At 40.1% G+C, this 14,374-nt stretch overlaps 1 protein-coding gene across 1 annotated transcript; it reads right to left on the reverse strand.

The window, feature by feature from the left end:
* Window positions 1–556: 556 nt before the first annotated feature.
* On the reverse strand, window positions 557–6,228 carry nod2 (nucleotide-binding oligomerization domain containing 2). The gene is made up of 11 exons (XM_085765959.1): window positions 6,133–6,228; window positions 5,382–5,965; window positions 4,344–4,470; window positions 2,231–4,001; window positions 2,011–2,094; window positions 1,837–1,920; window positions 1,644–1,727; window positions 1,489–1,572; window positions 1,251–1,334; window positions 1,031–1,114; window positions 557–764 (listed from the first exon to the last, which is right to left on the reverse strand). The coding sequence occupies exons 2-11, from the start codon at window positions 5,880–5,882 to the stop codon at window positions 692–694; spliced, it is 2,976 nt and encodes a 991-aa protein (XP_085622085.1). The 5' UTR covers window positions 5,883–5,965; window positions 6,133–6,228; the 3' UTR covers window positions 557–691.
* Between the last annotated feature and the right edge of the window lie 8,146 nt (window positions 6,229–14,374).

Raw genomic sequence — 14,374 nt, forward strand, 5'->3', positions numbered from 1 at the left:
TCATGCGCTTCCTTCTCAAGCGGCGATTGGCTGTTCATTGTGTCTATACAAATGTCCCACTCTGTGGGGTTTTCCCATGGATGGCAGAAGACGTAGTTAGGTTGAAGTGTAGCATCCAGGGCAGATGATTCTGTCTCTAGGTCTCTGAGGTATTTACTCTAGCATTTATTTAAATAACAGAAGCAGCACTGAATTATAATTATCCTCTACAAACGGTACACTTGTGTAAAAAAAAAAAAAAAAAAAAAACTAGATAATGTCATTATCAGCTTGTGAAAAGTGCCCCATATGTAGAATGCCCCCCTTTCGGTGTTATAATAATATGATAGTTCTATATAATATAAAATAATATTATATGATTGGATTATCAATGAATTACTGTCATTGTATGTAATGAGCTTTATCCTGTTGTAGGCAGTTGAGGGGGATACATTATATATAACAATATTTCATACATTCTGAGATAGTGTTGTTGGTGACAGTTATAGTGTATAGTAGGCTATATAATAATTTGATCCCATCACTACTTATATACACACAAAAGAAAGGTGACAACAATATATTTTCTGGGCTCAGATAAACAGAGCAGTGAAATCTAGACCTGAGAAACACATTTTACATTTCACATTTTAATATGGAATATTCTCTATAATAAATAAAACAGTTTATAGTTCTACAACTTCATACAAAATCAGAAGGTCAGTCTTGATTCACGATGTTTCATCTCCTCTACCTCCTCCAAACTGAGCTCATTGTTTCTCAACCTGCAGTGTAAGAGGAAAAAACAATATCAATCAATGACAATGCACAGGCAGTCTGGAAAAGGAAGGGAAGTTTGAAGCTAAAATAACGTTGTAGTGTGACCACAATGGGAGGCATTGTCAACAATCACTGTTTTTCTTGGCACTGAAATTAGCAGCACGACTATGCATTGCCCCAAATGCATAATGCAAAAAGCCACCACTGACAACTTTTGTATTTTTGAGTGTATGGTTCAGTATATAGATAGGAGAAGACAGATGTTACATACCATATTGATTTCATGTGTGTATTGTGTTCTAGCGCTTGAATCAGACATTCCACTCCTGTTCTGGTTATGCAGTTCTCGGTCAACCTTTTACAGGAAATGAGAGGGTGGAGCAATTTAAGCACTACTGTTCAGTGAGCACTCAAATGTCAGATCAGCTATCTGGTTAATACAAATGTCATGTGCTTTGTCATTACAATCACCAGCTGACCCCAAAACTTACCAAAGCTCTTCCAGTGACGTGCTGTTTTTGATCATGTTGGCAAGGGCGCAAGCTCCTGCATTCCCCACACCATTACCTACCAGGCTGCATAAAATCAAAGATGCACAAGTTAACCACACTACAGCTGGAGGAAGATGTATTGCCAGTAAGTAAAACATTCGGAGATGGGTAACCTCAGACATAATACCTTTTTATTTGTAAACATACTTATTTATAACATATTTAAAGCAAACACTACCTTAGCCACAACAGAGTTTTGCTGTTCTCCAGTGCATTGGCCAGGGCCTCTGCCCCTGCATCACCTATTTCATTGCCCCAAAGCCTGTGAATACAAAAAAGATTAAAATAGAAACCAAGAATAATATGAATGGATGTTTGCAGGAAAACTTTTACCCTAAATACTTCAGTGAATGGTTGGATTTCAGTCCCTCTGCCAGCTGCTTTGCTCCTTCTGCTGTAATGTTATTATTGCCTAGCCTGAAAGAAAATAGACAGGCCCGTATTCCTTTCACATTATATAGATCTAAGTAGTTACTAGTGCAGGCCCATAATAGTGCCACACCATCTGAATACTGTATAAGCTGACCTTAGAGAGAGGAAATCCTGTCTGGTCTTCAGAAGATGAGAAAAGTGCTGTGTGCAGGCATCAGTTAGCTTATTGTTGAAGAGCCTAGAGAGAAACAAAATAATTATGAAACGTAACTGATCAAATGTCATTGGTAATTTCATGGCGGTCTTAAATCATCTTGACAGTACGTACGCAATTTTCTGGAAGTTGTCACACTGGATGCCTTTTGCAATCAATTTGCGGATGCCCTCATCTGTAATGTTGTTATTTCTGAGGCTGACAACAGAAGAATAGCACATTTAATCATAGGAATATGCTATTCATTAGGGTTTGTTCACCATTATGAGAAAAAGTGCTTAAGGTTTAACAATGGCAAAGGAATGATGGGATAATTTCAACTTGTCATACTTACTACAGAGAATTACAAATGTGCATGCAGGGGAGAAGCTGCTCCACTCCAACATCACCTACAGAGTTGTTGTCCAGCTGGAGGCCCACAGGGTTCCTCAAATGCTGGAGCACATAGGCTAATGCAGTGCACTCAACAGGGCCTATGTTACAGTAGGTTAGCTTCAAGTGGTCCACCTCTAGCTTACTGATAGCGTCTTGGGCAATTGTGTTCTCCTGCATCTCATAGATGCATTTGATAAGCCAAACAAAGCCCGGCATTGCATGCATGCTCTTTTTCTCCCCCGCTACAGGTTTAGGGATAGACTTAAAGTGTTTCTGCATGCCTTTGGACAGGCATCTTGAAACCTGTTTGACCTTTTTATCCATCATAGCACTGGGGCAGCAGCGGAGCCACAGGCTGCGATGGCACTGGGAAAGTAGTCCAGACACAAAAGTGGCTGTGATTTGCATATTTGGTGTTTTAGCTTCCCCCACTTGAACCTGCTCTTGCTGGTTGGTTGAGGACACACAAGCACTGAAACAACTGCTGCTCAGGCTTGTCTCTCTTACTTCCTGGGGTTCAAAGAGTTTAAGAATAGTTGAATGTTCAGTGTTACTCGACAAAACGATGTATAAAGCAGCAAAGAAACACTGCATGGTCATATGAAGGAATTCATAGCGTTTACTGTGAGTGGAGGACATATCTTTGCTTTGAATGAGGAAGCCCATGCAGATATCCTTTTCAGTCACACCACAAGTCTCCAGGTCTCTGCATGAAAATATATAACAGGTGGTTTCTATCCCCACAAAGGCAAGCTGTCCTAGATTCAAGACTGATTTTAGGTGCTCCTGAAGCCAACCCAACCCTGTGGTGTTCTTTGGGGTGCTTTGGCGTTGTAGGAAGTGCTCTACGATCATAAGATAAACATCTGTGATCGTCTGTAGACTGCCTTCCCCACAGCCCAGCAGCTCCTTATGGCACTGTGAGACAATCCAGCAGAGGACTGGGTTATGGCAGAGTCCAAGTAAAGTTGTATTTGTCTGAAGTGACTCCAGCACTTTAGCAGCCATAGTACAATCACTGTGATGTTTCCTCACAAAACAGTCAATCCCACTTGGAGAAAAACCTTTCAGGAAGACCTCTTTGCAAAGGTGTTTCTTCAATAAAGGTGCCACTGCTTCTGGACGACTAGTTACCACTTTCCGCACCCCTTTCATTAAGAAGCCTTGGATTAAGTTGAATAATAGTATGTGAACAGGTGCACGCTGGGTGGGGCAGCAGAGCCTGTGCTCATCTGAAAAGCTCTGCTTGAGCTCGTCCAGACCATCAAAAGTGAAGAGGATGAGATGTGGGTGGTCCACAATGAACTGGAAAATCTCTTCCTGCTGCCTATCTGGCCAGCAGCAGTGCTGAAACAGCAACTCCTGGACAGACAGTTCCTTGTCCTCTGAGTTCAGCATGCGACAGCTGAATGGAAACAGAAGCAGAAAGTCCTGGAGGGCTTCCCCCCGAGCCCAAAGCAACTGTAGCCTCTGGAGTAGGGTGCTCTTCCCACTGCCCGCCTCCCCAGATAATAACACGGTGTCAGCCTCTTCGTTCACTGTACCTGCTGCACCAACTATGTCCTCCAGGCCCAAAGGTCCATGAACATTGGCACTGTCATGACCTAGTTCCAGTTGGCCTTCAGTGTAGATGTCATCCAAGGACATGTGGCCAGTTCCTCCATAGGTACTGAGAAAGCAGGACTGGGCAGACACAGAACTGCTCAGCTTCTTCTGATACTTCATGAACTCTGTGGCGGAGAGTACACACATGAGATGAACATCAATAATTACATACGTAGCACTGCAAAATGATAGATGCTGTGTATTCATATGCACATTTTTTCAGTGAGTAATTTTTCCACCATGTGCCTGTTTTTAAAGGACATCTTTCACATTTTAATCAGAGCACCCGTAAGTTTAAAAAAGCACCTGCTATTGCTTGCAATATAAAGCTATAGCTTGCAAATAGATGTACTGTAATGAATAATAGATTATCCAACTGCTGCTACAGTATCTATATATTAGCATAATCACATTTTTGGTATGGAAATACCGTACTAGTAGTCAATATGATTAGGATAATGACATACCTTTTGGAAGAGTTAATTTCTCCTGGTTCAGTGGGGAGCCAGATTCCTTCTTTTGCTGAATGTAATACAGGACAATCTTTGCTGCTGGCTCACCTTTTGATCTGACATGGTCCAGCAGACGTCTTGCCTGAATGAAGCATGAACAGATTTATTGTTTTAAGGAATAGCTTTTAACCTTTCCTGCTGGGTGTTAGATTGGGAAGACATATTAAGCTAGTTTGGTTTAGCACAAAGACAGAGAGCAGAGACAAAACCAAGCCTATACAGTCAGAGGTTAGCTGTCTTTCAGTGTTTTGTGTTTAAGTTATGTTGCTGCTGCTAGTTCCATGTTTGCTGTAATAAGTTGAGGGTGATCTGTGATCTGTTCAGCCAAAAAGGGGAATAGGTGCATTTCCAAAATGTTAAACTATTGTTTTTAAATGAGCACTGCATGCTGGGGTTTTTGTGCAGAACAAAAGGATAACTAAGGATAACTAAAACTCATTTCTGACCTTAGTGAAGCAGCACCATCACAATCCTTGCAGTTAGCTAATAGTGTCAATAATTGAGGGGGTCTTACTGCAAGCCAAACTATTTACAAAGGTTCTCTCCTCTCTAAACATCAGTATTAGTGCTTCTCTGACGTTGTTCAGTAGACACAGGATGTCTCAGGGAGCTGGGAGCTGAGATCCATCAGTTAAAGATCTGTTATAGATTAGTTAAAATGGTTTATGTCCATGTTGAGCACTTCTGGCAGACAAACACAACGCTCATCCAAGTGCAAAGGACATATGCGACTGATAAACAACTAATAAATTAGATCAGTGGCTGATTTAAATTATAGATTTCTCTAAGTCTGAAAATTTAAGGATCCAATTGAGATAATGTAAGTAGACAGCAAAACAAAATATACAATATATAATAGGTCTAACTGTTGTTCAAGGGCTTGTGACTTTTCAGCATTACACTATAAAGCAGAATATAAATACTGTAATGCTGAAAAGTCACATGCCATTGAATAATGTTTGTAAAAAAAAAAATGTAGGTTAAGTACAGTACCTGCTGAGAAGGGGTGTGAACAGGAAGCCGCACTTCATTACAGTCCTCTGAAGTGAAGTGTCCAGATGCAACCAGAGCCTCTAGAGCACTGTCAATGCAGCCTTGTAGCTTGTTGACAAAGCTTGGTCTACGAGTCAGAAGAATCTCTAAAGATGTGTTCTGAGGTTCCTCTTTTTTGTATTCATTTGAAGAGCACCCCAAGAAGGAAAGACCCGTTTGCTGCGCCTCTGGCAGTACCTGCTTGAGAGCGGTGAGGAAGAGCTCAGAGGTAGCCACACCCTTTGTATAAACCAAGTTGAGCAGCTGTCTGGCATTCGTATATAGCGTTCTATTTGGTACTTGCACGTTCTGGTAGTCCTCCCATGTGAGCTCCCCCTGAGCCAGCAGTATATCCAAAACCCTTTCCAGATGTTCAGCTGACCCACTGCTGCACAGTGCATGCAGTATCTCTGTCCGTTGTTTCAGTATAAGCTCTTGGGCAAGCATGCTCTTTGACTGCATGCTTCAATATTCAGAGACGTCCAACATCACTCCAACATCCAGTATCGCAATTTTTCACGTCATTGTGCTCCTACCACCAACCCCTTTACATCAAATACAGTTAATGTATCCATATTGATACTATAGCTTTTGTTATTCATTCAGAGACTAGCCATTTTTGTGTGGATAGTGTTTCAAACTCAATTAAAACACACAATAATAGACTAGGGCATCCAACGCACAGTAATGTCATTGTAAAATGATAACTCACATTAGAGTCTCCCCAAACTCAGAGCTTTCCTCCCTCCTTCTGTTCATTGCGCAGAGACACTCACCCGCTTAATACAGACTTCTTCCTCATTCCACAATTGAAAGCAAAACTTGTTCTTCAACACACAGTTAAGTCCCTTCTCTAAAATGGAAATGAATTCCTGCCAGCAAATGAGGTGTGTTTACAAAGCGGACTAACTTCCCATGCTGAAATGGCATCATAGTTTTTAGAAACCAGAAGCTCTTGGATCACTGAACAGAATTAGTTCATCTCTTTAAAAAATATATACATAGTACTAGTAGAAATATAACCGTTATGTCAGTATGGGTGTTTTCTTAAAGGCTGCAATTTGCTGCATCAACCACTTGATGGAACTGTTTGACAAATTAACATTCAGTAGGCTGGCACATCTTGTATTTCGTTCCCTTTTCACATGTTTCATTCTTCCTCTTTTTATTTCCCCTCACTCACAACCCCCCTTTTCTTTTTGCACTATATACTACAGTACATTGTTTCTACTGGGATGATTACAAACGGTTTTGAGATGTTTGCAAGGCCTTTACAGAAAATAATCAAATAATATGATCAACTTAATATGGTAAAAAAAATTCTTACAAATTCTTCACTATTTTCATTATTGTTATATAAAGCTAACATTTTGGACAGTCAGATAATGATTGTTATTACATCTCCCACTTGATTTGTTTATTGTTTCTGTAACAGTTTTTGTTTCAGGCCCTCTTACAGTATCATACTCCACCCACCCTCCTGATATTCTCAGATTTTCTTCCCTTTTCAGATTTACCTGTTCATCTGTTTTCCATTTTCAGCCAAACACCTACCTATTCAACTGTTATTCATTCCATTCATTTGCACACAGAATTTACACCAGCTCCCTGTGCTTCTTGCAAGCCTATATCACCTTTACCTCTCAGAAACCTGCCTCAGTCTGCTTTTTTGGGGGGATATTCCTACTAGGCACCAGCATGTTATCCAGCCAGCTAGCCTCTGGCCAGTTAACCTCTTGATGGTCTTAAGGTCAACTAGCACCAGACTTGTAGCCACCAGACTGAAGGCCTGCTGACTATCTTCCAGCCTGCCATTCACCTGCATGTATCCCAGTCAAATAGTCATCAGTGTTTCCAACTTGGTCCAAGTCCACCAGCCCCTGGGGTGGTCCTGCCACTGTTGACCATAAGAAGCTCATGCCATGGACTATTGTTTGCACCTGCCTGTCTGTAAACCTGGTTCTCATCACTTTCCCTACTAAAGTTCCTTCATTGCACCTGTCTACAAATGTGTCGGTGCTTGTGTCATCCCTTCCTGTGCTCCCACTGGCTGTGACTGTTTCTTTACTGTGCCCTGTGGGGCAAAATTCTCAAACACATGAGTAATGAAAGACAGACTAGAATAAAACTTTATAAAGTGATTTTTTTCTTTCCTTCGTCTTCCTTTTCTTCTCTTAGAAACAGGGAATTCTACCGAGGGGACTGTAATGCAGAGCACTCTCTGTCAGGCTCTAACGTGGAGTTCTGTCATCCAAATCACAGTAGGGAGTCCAGACAGGTTTGAATGGATAAGAGAGAAGAAGGTAAAAAAAATTGTCAATAAAGAAAAATGCAGAAATAATCCCAAAAGATATTTCTGTCCTCTCTTGCAACAACAGAATTCTTAACAATTTGTGTCACAGCGTGGAAAATATGTGGCTCCGATTTCCATGCATTTTGGCTGTATAGTCTACTTAATTTGTTATAGTAGTTAGTAGTAGTAGTAAAAACTGTGAAAGAATCAAGTATAACGTTTCCACCTCACACAGACTGACTTGGCCTGAAGGACCTACTCCTCAGCTTTCAGTCTATTGGGCAGGCAGGTTAGGTCTTTTACCTCTAAAGGAGATTCCCAGCACTACCTCGTCAACAAAGTCAGTTTAAATTGTACGTCAATGAATAAAAGTGCAGATCAGTGCTGGATCCTTCCCTCTCTCATAACAGAGATCGAATACTTTGGCTCCAGTTATTTCACCGCTGTGCATTCTTTCTGTGCAGATATCAAAAGCACATGTGATGAGCTCAGTGTTAGGCCAGGTGCACTGATGTGCTGTATGTGCACTGATTGGTTTGCCAGAGATTCAGAACTCCCCAAAGCAAATCACTGTGTCTCATGTACTCTGAAGTAAATCTACAGGAAAACTGTTGTAAATAGCCAACTATCTTTCATGTTCAGAAATGATTATTTTATTTTTTGATGTTGTGAACTTTAAAAGAATGCACAGCTGCCTTGCACACAAAGACGCACCATGGTAACATCAATGTAGTACAACAAATTATCAAGATCAACTCAAAATACAAACTTTATTTAATCTTTGTAATAGAAAACTGAAACACCAACACGTGTATTCTTCATGTTTGTGCCCCCTTTTTAAAAGACTACCTGAATACAACATGTAACCTCCATGTCCAAAGGTCTACAGAAAAGGTTATTGGTTGCTAACCATACAAACCATGAACATATTCTCATTTGTTTCAGCATAAGAGATATGGGTGAAAGTCCACAGTTTTCATTCAGAGCAAAACGTTAAAAATTTAAGTCATTAGTATTAATTTCTGGAAAGTTCAATGAAAAGAAGCCTCATTATTAACTTGGTGTTTGCAGGGAAAGTAGTTTTGGTTGAAGACAGACTTTAAAAAGTGCAAACCCATGCTTCATATAACCAGACTTATTTAACCATATCAATTTAAATGTGTTCCTTGATAAAGTGAAAAAAGGACATGTGCTACTACCAAGAAATTTTATATTCATTACTTAAGCTAAAACTTTATATTGCTTTCAGAGATCTGTTCTCATATCCCCAGACTAATACACAGTCAGCTAATGCATCATGAATAGACACCATTAGGATGGGACTTGATAGTGTCTGCTGTTTTGTTACAAAGCCGCATATTTGTTAAAATTTTCAATTTAAGTTATGACATATCTAAATTTGAAAAATGTGACACTACAATTTCATGATACTTTATATAATTTATCAACATTTGTATACACCAACCTCACACTCGGCAAACAACAATGAAGAGTTCTCTGTTTCCTGGGAACAAAAATCCTTGTGCCACACAAGCAGTGAGAACTTTAAGCTTCCAAAAACTGAGGAGCAATGACAACCACTTTATCAATGATGTCACGTAAGAGAGAAAGAAAAAAAAGAAAGAAATTACACATGAACAACCAGCAATCTCACATTCCCCTGAGGAGTGGATGACGAATAAAGGTGGATTACCTCATTTGATTAATGGAGACATTAACTGTAAGAGGATCACTATGTGCAGCAATACTGTGGCAATGCAGCCAATTAAACCTCAAATTGACTCATACATTGGAAGGATTAGTGTGTAATTAGAAATGGCCTCTCCAAGCCAGGAAGAGAGGCATTCAGCAGAGGAAGTGGATGGCATCTCTTTTAGAGGTAACTGGTTAAGGGGAGCACATGTGCGTGACCATGTGTGCATGGGTGTGTGTGTCAATCAGGATTTAATTGACAGGAAGATTAAAGCTCACATCTAAGAGCCCCCGTTTTTTGCAGGAGAGGCAAAGTCTGGTCTCCCCCGTGTCTGCCCAAGGTTTGGGGTGCTGCGCTCAAGGTTAGCGGTGGCACCCTGCTGAGCGCGCGCTGTCTGAGATGGGTCCTACTTGTTGGACATTCATTATCAAACTCTGTTTGCTCCTTTCATCTGCAGCTTTCTGCAGCACTCAACGTAAACTACAGAGGCACCTTGCAGCTTGACATCTCTCCATTCACTCTGTACCTTAAACAGCATGCTGCCACATCAAAGAGCTGCGGCTGCCTTTGATGTTGCAAAAAGAAAGAGCTCCAATGATCTACTAAAAACCAATGCAACTTTCTGGAGCCTTGTTTTATTCATTTGCTATCTCAAGAAGTCTGGAGTCAGTCTCTCAAAGTCCAAGCAACAGTTCTGGAATTGGGAAAAGTTGACCTGTGCAAAATGATGTGAATGAAGAACTGGTAGGAAGAGATTTGTGTACTACCTGTTACATCGCAAAGATTGAGGGACATTTCCATTTCTTGCAGATTACCCCTGTTAAGTAGTTGTACTCATAAGTGGACAGTTCATTCATCTTCTATATAGGTACCACTTTTCCTGCACTAGGGTCACGGGTGAGCTGGAGCCTATCTCAGCTGACTTCGGGCGAAAGGCGGGGTACACCCTGGACAGGTCGCCAGTCTATCGCAGGGCCGACATATAGCCTAAGACAACCATTCACACTCTCATTCACACCTATGGGCATTTAGAGTCGCCAATTAACCTAAGCTGAATGTCTTTGGTCTGTAGGAGGAAGCCGGACTATGGAGAGAACCCACGCATGCACGGGGCGACAGTGCTAACCACTGCACGACCGTGCCGCTAGTGGACAGTTCATCAAATTATTTAATAGATACTATTATATTTATATTTTATAAAACAGCCATCTCACAAGCCATTAGAGGTAACAAGATCCTCACTGTGTATGTTTCACTATTAACAATCTCACATTAGATATAGTAACACAACATTGACAATGAGAGTGCTGGGCCCTGACTTGGCCAAATGGCATTTTACTCAGCCATGCACTTGCACTTCAAGCATAGTGTCATTGTTTATTGTCTTGTAGTGAATAAGTATCATACAAGACCAAACATTTCTCTGTGGGAACATGTCTGTGATTCATTTTTCATTTATTCCCACTGAAGATGTAAATCAATAAAAAGATTTATAATTTATTAGGTTCTAATCTCTCGATGCCCATTTGGTTCCTTACAGTATGTTCAGGTTTGAATGACACTGCATATTGGACCAACTGAAATTACACTACATTGCCCCTCAAGGTAATGAAGGCTTATGTCATCCAGTACAACACTGGTTCACTGATGTGTCTAAAAGTTTTTTTGGGATGGCAACAACTCTCTATGGCACCATGGAAAAGGATATTAGGCTTTGATGCACGCACAATAATTGTTCATGGAATACATTTATTGTTGGTTTGCAGTAAGAAGAATATAGAGTATCACCAGAATTAACCTATAATTAGAAAGCAACAGTCAGAGGTACAGAGTTTATGAGAAAGTTGTTGTATTTTTTGTGGTTTAAGGATACAGATGCATTAATACTATATGCTCTATACACACACATGCAAACACACAAAAAACTCACAATCCTTCTCATTGTGAACAGTCCCAGAGCTGAGGTGGTTTTTTACTTCTACAGTATCCTCAAAAGACCTTTTCTTTCTGCAGATGACAAATGTGTTTTTGCTTAGCTTCTTCTATTCATGACAAATGAAGTTAATTAAAAGCAAATCTTGTGCCAGTGAAGACACTGCAACATGAAAAATCTCCCCTACACTCTTGTGATTTGGTTGAATGTGATTAATTGGAGGCTTCATAAAAAATGGGCAAAAAAACGTTAGCAGTTCTCACTTGCACTTTCATCTGCCACGGAGGTGACCACTTGTTATTGTTCAGTTCCTTTGCTTTGTTTACTGAGGGATTTCTTTTTAAATGAAGATGTTTTTACACATATTTGGACAAGCATGTTTTTTTCTGCCATGTACCACCACTGTGCATGAACAGAAAAACAGTGGACCAACAGACAAATAACTTCCATCCTCAGGCGCCAGCCACCACAACATCAGAGCTGAACAAAGCAGCTCTCTCTTTCTCTCTCTAGTGCCAGCATGGTGATTATAGGGTGAATTTAATCCTGCTAATTATAATTTCATCAGATATAACAAGGGAAATGTCGCCAGTGAAAAGTGACATTTAATGCAAATGGCTACTGGGTCGGGCACACTGAACTTTAGCACTTTGTCAGCTTGTTTCCTAATTGAATGAACTTGACATTAATTGAAGTGTTTTATTTTTGCCCTTCTTTCCACACATAAAAGACTGCCATGCCAATTAGCTTTAATTCTCCCTTTCCCTTTTGCTTTTCATGCTCTTGAGTAGGCAGGAACCGGCATATTCCAATCATTTGCATTATCCAAAGCGAATCTGCTTTGAAGTTCTGAGATTCTGTAAGAAAAAGGATCCACTTATCCCACATGAAAAAATGTTCAAAGCTCATAAATTCACTGGAACAGATGTACATTATCATTGGATTTGCCTTTCTCTCTCTCTCTCTCTCTCTCTCTCTCTCTCTCCCTCTATGCTCCTGTATTGGTAATAGACTACCTCATGTCCTTCTCATCCCTTAGCGTTTAGCATCCTGCCTTTACAGAAGCTAGCACCCTGCTGTGCCAATCCACACTTCAAAGCTGTTTGCCTATCTGCTGGAAACAAAGCACACAGAACATATTATGACAGCCTCTCATTTCCCCATATTTAAGTCAGTATCATGGGTTTTTATTTTTTTTATTTTTTTTATTGCCAGTGGTTACATAGAGATCGTGTTTATTTCTACCCAAAAAGACCATTCGCCTTAACCCATGTCTCTGAAGCACAAAGACAACACCATACACATGCACAGGAAAGGTTTATCCCAATATTGTCCTGGGTAATGTTGGATTTTTCCATGACAGTGACAGAGCTGTTCGCAGAGTTCGGAATCTGGAAAAGCCACGGAGGTTGGCATTATACTCTGAAAAATTACATAAAACTAAATGTAAAATGATGTTTTAAATAGTGATTTGGATTTGGATTTATCAAAGGGAAAAATCCCGCTGTTGAACTACCTGGATCAACTTGATGGAAACCTGTAAATACACTACACATTATTACACATTAATATCCTCTTGGGTGCTGGCAGATTCAAGGTAAATGAATTAATATTTTCAGATTGGAGACTTAAATAGCTCTAAGCTGAGCTGTACTGAGAGACCATTACTCTCCCACCACCCTCATTGCTTCTCTTTATTGTCTTCAGTCTGAAGCATACACGTCTCCAGAGGATGATTCTCAGAGTAATTGCTCACTGTAATTGCTGTGTTTAGTGCTCATCTATAAATGATCATACCTTTAACCCAGACCACAGCTTCCCATGTTCTTTGACTTAGGAGGACATTAGAGTGCAAATAGTTCTCCAGTTTCACAGATACAAAGGATATAACGGTGAGGCTGGGTGAACTTTCACTGTACAACTTCTGAAAAAGGCCAGAGAAGGTTTGATTACAACTGTAGCATCAACACTTGAACTCAGTGCAATAAATCACACCTCTCAGTTGTTGTAAAATGTAATAAATCAGTTTTGCATTCCATAGCATGTGCTTTCTGTCATAATTACCTTCTTTGGTGGTTCTTTTTCTTTTGCAGGGTTTTTTTTCACGAGTGAAAAACTATCATGTCAACATCTGTAAACATACCCATAAATCTTTGCATTTTGGAGTTAACTCCCTTGGAGAATGATTTTAATTTCATCAAGCAAACCCACAAACTTGAATAATCCAGCGAGACTGCATGTTAGCTGCAGCACTCAGATCCTTGCTGAAGTGTGAGCAGCAGTACCATAATGTGAAAGTATGTAAGTAAAAGTAACAGTCCTGGTTTCAAAAGAGTGTATGATTAAAACTACACGTATACTGAGGAAAATGTAATAAAGAGTGAACTCAGGATCATGTTATTATACTGAGTGATTTGTTTCTACCACACAGCGGTAATGGAGAAGTACAGTACATCATATCAGAAATCCAATTTCACACAAATCTCGCCATGCATTTGTGGCTATCATTTGATAAGTAAAGTTATAACAGTATGAGCCAATGTGTGCACAAGCAAGACGTTTTACCAAAGACACTAATTCAATTCACTAATTCATTCACATGAGTTAATAACACAGTCATAAAGAAGCAACTGGAAATGGAATGTAATGTAGTTAGCGAGTTAAGATCTTCTTTCTTTTAAAGTCCAAAGCAAACTTTAGTTGGAGCTTGTAAAATATGTTCTACACCCATAACTTCTTTGGCTGACATACCTGAGAAGAGTCCTGAACCAAAGAGATTGAGCAGCCGACACGGGCTTACAGATGAGAGGGAGGACACTGTCTGCAGTGCTGTCATTTCAAAAGGCGTGAATGCATTATCAAACCGTTACCCTGCACTGGAGAAGAAAATCTCCATGAACACCAAGGCTATTACCAACATATGTGAGGAGTTGAAAGGAGTACAGATCAAAGTCAAAATAAAAAAATAAAAAAATAAGGAAAATATTTTTTTTTTTAAAGTGCCAGGCGCGAGAAAAGAGGATGCAGGAAATGGC

The sequence above is a fragment of the Trachurus japonicus genome, chromosome 3 (genome assembly GCF_045865225.1).
Source record: "Trachurus japonicus isolate A0001 chromosome 3, Traja_1.0".
NCBI lineage: Eukaryota > Metazoa > Chordata > Actinopteri > Carangiformes > Carangidae > Trachurus > Trachurus japonicus.